The sequence below is a fragment of the Cryptomeria japonica genome, chromosome 2 (assembly GCF_030272615.1).
Source record: "Cryptomeria japonica chromosome 2, Sugi_1.0, whole genome shotgun sequence".
Classification (NCBI taxonomy): Eukaryota; Viridiplantae; Streptophyta; class Pinopsida; order Cupressales; family Cupressaceae; genus Cryptomeria; species Cryptomeria japonica.
In genome coordinates this window covers 450,059,376-450,066,400 of record NC_081406.1, presented here as the reverse complement: position 1 = coordinate 450,066,400, position 7,025 = coordinate 450,059,376, and the positions used below count along the sequence as shown (strand labels likewise).

General features: G+C 37.1%; 1 protein-coding gene across 1 annotated transcript; it reads right to left on the bottom strand.

Annotated features, from left to right (window-relative positions):
* Nucleotides 1-5,025: 5,025 nt before the first annotated feature.
* On the bottom strand, nucleotides 5,026-6,672 carry LOC131031579 (protein UNUSUAL FLORAL ORGANS). The gene has a single exon (XM_057962727.2). It carries the CDS (start codon nucleotides 6,205-6,207, stop codon nucleotides 5,071-5,073), a length of 1,137 nt encoding a protein of 378 aa, XP_057818710.1. The 5' UTR covers nucleotides 6,208-6,672; the 3' UTR covers nucleotides 5,026-5,070.
* Between the last annotated feature and the right edge of the window lie 353 nt (nucleotides 6,673-7,025).

The window sequence follows — 7,025 nt, the reverse complement described above, 5'->3', positions numbered from 1 at the left end:
AAACCAAAAACAACTTATCCAAACTTAATGCTTAGTATTGGTAAACCAAACTTAATGTCTGTAGACAGTTTATCAGTTAATTGCAGTACCGGTAAAGATTAATGCATGAAATGGAAAGACAATAACAACCACAACACATAACACCAATATTTGTACGTGGAAACCCTATAAGGGGAAAAACCACGACGGGAAACCTTACCCACAATCAGATGATACTACTGCAGATAGTATGTGTATACAATAGGGGGTCTGCACATGCAGAAAGGCCAAGTGCCTAGAGCTCACTGCTCAAACACAAATAGGAGTCACACTGACTACAATTGGATGGTTAAATCCAATAATGATGTATTGCTCAAAATAGAATCTTCATATGCTGGATTCAGTACCGGTGTAGTTCTGATATGCCTTCACAAAAACCTTCCTTCAACCTTCAAATGATGTTTGTGTGTATAGCTCTGTTTATTCTCGCATATACCTTATTACAAATCCTTTTCCCCAATCGCATGTCGATCTTACAAATAAGATCTTACATATATACCAAAGCCAAGGACCAAAATGTGTAGGTTGACTTTACAAAAGATATAACAATAAAAACAATTTACAAGTAAATCAATAACTGATGCAATATTCGATTCAACATGTCGGCTTAATGCATTTACAACATTAATAAATCATCTCCAAAGCGTGTCGTACTGATATGGAATAGATAAGCCTGTCGGTGCTCACTCTGGATCTATTTGCCGATAACAACAAATATGCAAACACGAATATACCAATGAACAAATCTCCAAGACAAAGTGTCCAAATGATGTCTTCAACATAACCAAGTGTTTTCCATGTCATTCCAAGTGCCAGTGAACAATATATCTTGTCGGTGAACAAGATATCGGTGACTGTGCATAAGTCACTTGCTTGCTGGTGAACATTGCCAATTCTCCAAGTGCTCGTAGGCTGATCAGAGTTGATAAGTGTTGACATCAATGACAAAACCATATCAACATATCCAAAATACCAACAACATGGTATTTAGTTTATGGTTTATGTTTGTGCTTAATTGATATATCTTCTATTCTAGTATTTTGTTTATGCATTCCGATAAAAGTTCATGTGCTTAAAGTTTCATAATCTGTTAACAACTGATTTACCCCCCCTGAGTTGTTCACTGATTATCCTAACAATTGGCATCAGTCTGGTATGCATTATCAGAACTATCATTCATTTCGGATTGATGAGATGGTGCTACTACTCAGGGGGAGTAGTCAACTGTATGGTTCAGAGGTTTTGTGATTTTTCTTTGATGTTTATGTCAGATCTCTGGCATTGATGTCAAAGGGGGAGAGATATTCATGTGAAAAACAGAAAACAGAGCTTAATAGAGATATCAATCATAGGGGGAGTTTGGTCTTTGGTTCATAACTTCATTGTTATATCATTTGATTGGATGTCTTTCATTGGAGGAGACTTGTTTGGCACCTCTTGGCACTTGGATGTTTTTCACATCTAGTGTTGCCATCAATGCCAAAGGAGGAGATTGTTGGCAATTTGGAGGAATTGATTATGTGTTGCATTGATGTTTGCCATTGATGTCAACACTAGCTTATTTGGTTGTCTACCAGATTCCGGTAGAGTGGTTGGATTTTGATGATGATCAGGAGATTTGTCTTCGGTATATTCTGATTGGTGGAATTGGTTTGGTTAGGTCATTCATGTGGTTTAGATGCTTGTCACATTCAGTTGGTGTGGGATATGGTGATCTAGAAGCTATCATTTGTTCTAGTAAGCCTTTTGGTTACCGGTAAGGGTTTTACTGGCAGAGCTTTGTTGAAGATCTTTTGATGAATTCGATAAGTGGTGTTGGTGCGGCTTCTAGAAGGTTTTTAGGATGCTGATAGTTATCGTGTTTGTGTTCTAGTTGATCGGCGATGTTTGCATTTAGCACCGAACCTATCCTATCTTATTCCACTAGGTTATGGACTAGTTTATGTAATGTGTTGGCGGATGCTCCCGATGTGTTATCGATTGGATTTATTGTTTGGTTAATGTTGTTTCGGTCTTAGGCCCACTTGGTTTATCATTGGTTTCGGGTTTATGGATTTATTGTATTATGTTTTAGGTGGCCAACCTAATTGTTTAGGTCTTAGGTTGGTATAAATATGATGTAAGATCTCTTTGTAGATCGTGGCATGTGGGCAGTGTTATGGGATTATCTATGTGCGAATAAAAATGTAATCATATGCAGAAGGTTGAGTCGATCATAGGTGATCGAATTGGGTTTGTGTAAGAGGTTTTAGACCTCCGGCATTGAGCTAGACCGAAAATGTACTCAGGGATAGGAGATGCTATTCTTGCAATTTATTCTTATTTCCGGATTGTAGTCTGGATTTCTTTTGTAGTCAGTGAGGCTAATTTGTGAAGAGTAGTGCGCTCTAGGCTGTTGGCCTTCCTGCATGTGCAGGCCCCTTATTGTAATCACATACTTACTACATAAATATTTTCTGAATGTGGGTAGGCTTCCCACTGTGGTTTTTCCCTTTACTAGGTTTTCCACATACAAATCTTGGTGTTATGTGTTATGGATGCATGGTATTTGGTTTATGGTTTATGTTTGTGTTTAATTGATATATCTACTATTCCGGTATTTGGTTTATGCATTCCGATGAAAGGTTTTGTGTGCTTAATGTTTCATAATTTGTTAACAACTCATTTCTGCCCCCCTCTCTCAGTTGTTCACCGGTTATCCCAACACAATTTTTTTTTCTCATCCATCTTGGCCTTTTGTATTTATTTTATCACTTGTCTGATTATTTTCTTTTAAACGTGGACATTATTTGTAAATCACACATAGAACTAATTAAAATAAATGATCAATTAAATTAATTAATACCAATATTATAATAAAATAATATCATAATTAGAGGGATAATACACAAAGTTCTAGATAAAACGAGCACATCTCAAGCAGTGCAGACTATCCATGTCTTATTAAGGACAATTTGACTATGTGAAAATATAATTAAATATTGAGATAGGGTTATTCAGGTTCAATATAATTAATGTTCTCTTAAAGGGAAGATTAACCATTACAATTTTGTTATCAATTTAATATAAAGAGCCATTTGTGTGACCTCTTGTGTGTTTTTAATTAGATTTACAAGTGTATATCCCTGTGGGGTCTGCAAGTTTTCCCATATGATTTTTAAGAACATGAAATAAACATTTAAAATTTCTATAGGTAAAGTAATGAATATAGAGGAAGTGGCAAGCAATTTGATGGGCTTAATTAATATAATTAGTGCTTTCAAGTTGGTTAATACATATTTTAAATTGGCATGAACATAATCTATATAAAGAAAATTTATAGGAACCAATATATATATTATTGCTTCATTAAAAAAATCCAAGCATATTGGATGCATTTCATGATAATACATCTTGGGAGTAAGTAATTAAAAATAGTTGTTTACATTAAGGCACTATATGAGATTTGATGTTTGCCTTAGCTTTGTTAAGAAATGTTTGGGTATAATTTGGTATATTTCATAATGAGTTGTATTAGGGGCAAACAATTAAGAAAAGCAAGATGTGTTTTAATGTTGAAATTGAGACATAATTGCAGTCATTATCTATTTTACAAATCTAGATTTTTTTAATTCACATTATGAATTTTCAAGCTTCAATGATCTTATCAAGGCAAGGGGAAGTGATAGCAATCCATAATGCATATATGAAGTAAAGACTTTACTACTCACACAATACACTTGGATGTTTCATAAACAAATGGGTGCATTGCAATAACTACTTAGTCAATGATACATTATGTTTTACTAACTATTCAATCAATCCGATTATTGAAAGAATTTATTTGATAATCATGGACTAAACAAATTAAGAATATCAAGCAAATTTCAAGCATTCATAAGTATAGTCAGATATCTAAATGAGAAAAATCATTATAAAAACAATCTTTTATACGCACTTGAGACATACAAAAGCACAATACTTGAAATTTTAACAAAGTACAATAATCTTCAAATCAATAAATTATTTAGAATGAAATTGTTATCCCCGTCAAATAGGAAATAGTAAAACATATATCCCTTTAAACCTTGCCATTGATATGTTTCTAAAGGGAACTTCGAAAAATTAGAAAAAGATCATAGAAGGATATCATGAAGCTAATTTTAAAATGGCTTACAGATCAAAAATAAACGTTTAACAAAACATTTTGATTTCAATCAAAGCTATCAGATTTCCACAATCCATGTACAATTCATTAGCGGCTTTTAGATTAGATTGTGTTAAAAAAAAATTACATCAACGTTTCGAATTTTAATTTCATTGAAAACAGAAAAATCTGAAATGAATTGAAAACAAAACAATGAAAAATTGCTTTTATGCATTATAATAATACCATAATGTTCATATACTTAAAAAAAAAAAAATCGATTTTGAATTTTGTCTAGTTATAATGTTTGGTATTCAATGTCATGAGGACTTTATTAATAATGATAATGATAGACACGAAATAAAGTGCACATCACAACTAATAGATGAGTGCCAGTACAATGCCTTTAACAAGAAAAAATCTGTCAAAAAAAGCCGTTATAACATGAGTTGCTTTTAAAAATGTTTTTCTCTTTAAATCAGATATATCTTTAAAAAAATATCTTTGAAATATTTTTCAAGACTACAATAAATTCTCACATCACTCATCAAAACGGTTATGATAAAAGAGAGCAAATCGGGTATACAAGGTAAATAAGTTCTAAATTAGAATCTCATAAGAAAATAGTAGCGACATAACTTGATGATGATCAAGGAAAAATAAAACATATGAAAGAAACGATACAAGAAATTTAAAGCTTCACTTATAACAGAGTTCAGTTACTAATTTTTCATGAAATCAAAGTTGCAAGTTCATGCAAAAACCCATATGAGTTTATAAAACTCAGTACAGTGCCCAAGTTTTAAATTCTTCTACTTTAGTTAAATGTTTTTATGGTAGCTTAATTCCATGTCTTTCAGGGAATAGTGCAGGCGAATTCATCCATAGAGCTTGTCTAGAGTTGGTTAGAAGTTGGAGATTGAAGGTGCAAGAGCAGAGCGTTTCTCCATGGCAGTTGGTGAAGCCTCCAACCTTGGATCAAAAGGAAAACCCTGCAACCCTTCCCCTCTATCAACAAAAGGGCAGTGCGGTACCCAAGACCAGATCTTGTCATAAAAATCATACATGAGCATTTCTGGGCTTTTGGTCATGGTGATGAGAATGAGATTCCCATGGGCAATGCAGGAAAAGGAATCCTCATCAGAGAGGGTGATGAATTGATCATAGAGGGTCTGGGGCATGCGCTCCAGCTCCACCCACCCATTCCTGGAATGGTGAAGCCCCCACATACGAATGCTCTTGGGCACATTCAGCTTGCTCTTCCGAACAGCAGCCACCAGAACAAGCCTTCCCCGGCACTCCACAAGACTGGGAGCCCTTAGAAAGCGGCGCATTGGGGCCTCAATCTTACTCCACACCCCTCGCCTAATATCATAAGCCAACACACTGAAAGGACTGTAATTCATGCAATAGAAGAACCCATCGGAGTAAGTCATCTTACCTGATTCCAGACTGCATAGCCGAGGCAGAGCTCCCGACATCTTCCACTCAGGACATGCCGAATCCAAGACTTCCGTGCTCAGATTTTTCACAGCAAAGGGGGAAATGAGATCGTCTCCCGCAACCACAAGCTTGTAGGATTGGGTATGCCCGTCCACAAGCAGACCCACAGAAGGAACAAAGCGCTCTTTCAATGTGGAGGGCAGGAGGGAGAAACTCTGTGTCAAGGGATTGCACAGAAAGATGGTCTTGCAACCGGGCTGGTCCGGAACACAGCAGAGAAGCCCCCCCGAGGAGGCGGCCACTGTGAAGCCTGGGGGAATAAAGGGCAGGCTCATCCTCAACCAGGACCTCTCCTGGGATGATGGGTCGTACAGGAAGCCCTGCGTCCACACGCCCATTTTGAAGAGAAGGAAGCAGGGCCTCCCCTGCCTCACCTCCCTGCACACTTCAAGAAAGCTGTCGGAAAACATGAGACCATACCAGTGCTTGCACACCGCCCTCAGCCGCATGAAGCTCACCACTGGGAGCATCGCCACCACCCTCTCAATCAGCTTCTCCGGCAACCGCCTCCATATTGCATCCTCCATCTCCACCTCCATTACTGTCCTCCGCTCCCCAAATTGCTGAATCGCATGCTTATACTCTTCTCTGCTGTTTGTGCCCCCAGATGTGATTCGCTTCTGTTCCCCAGGCGCGCAAAAAGAGGCAGTGATGTGACGCAACAACAACCCACTTCCCCAATACCTATGAAGAATCAGGATGAGCTTAAAGTTTCACGTATGGCAACCGGCTGGGCTGTATGTATGGTCCTTGGAAGTAGAACCTCAGTATTTGAATGCATTTGAAAAGACCTGCACCGTTGATGTTGTAGGGACAAACTGATTGTCAGGTTCGGAGAATGTGGGTGCATTAGTATAGTCTCAGAAGTCAGAGGAAGCAAGCAGACACGAGTTGTTGCAGTGTATGCCCAGTAACAGATCATCTGGTTGACTTGGGCCTGGGAAAATGAGGCTATACTTGTAGCATCCCCCGGGCAAATTCGTGCTCTTTATCCCCAAATTTAGAATGAATACAATCACGGTGCACCTATACCTATGTTCCTAGACTTCTATATATATACTCACTGGCTTTCATCCGTGCTGAGCGAGTTTTATTGTATTTCTATAATTGGAAAATCATTTGAATGTGGCTTGAGGTATTATTATATTTTGGGGTTGTATTATATATTATCACAAATGCTTTGCTTCTAGTGTTTTCTAGTGTTTTCTAGAGATGGGTGGAGACCAAAAAAATCAAATAGCTTCACTATCATCTTTTATATTGAAGAGGTTCAATTAAAGGGTAGATTATTAAGTTCTTATGAGCAATTGTGTTCTTCTAATAAGAGAGGAGGAAAGCCGATAAATTAAGGATTGAG

Coding starts and splice junctions, on each gene's coding strand:
- LOC131031579 (XM_057962727.2), bottom strand. CDS start 6,207: ATGGAGGTGGAGATGGAGGATGCAATATGGAGGCGGTTGCCGGAGAAG.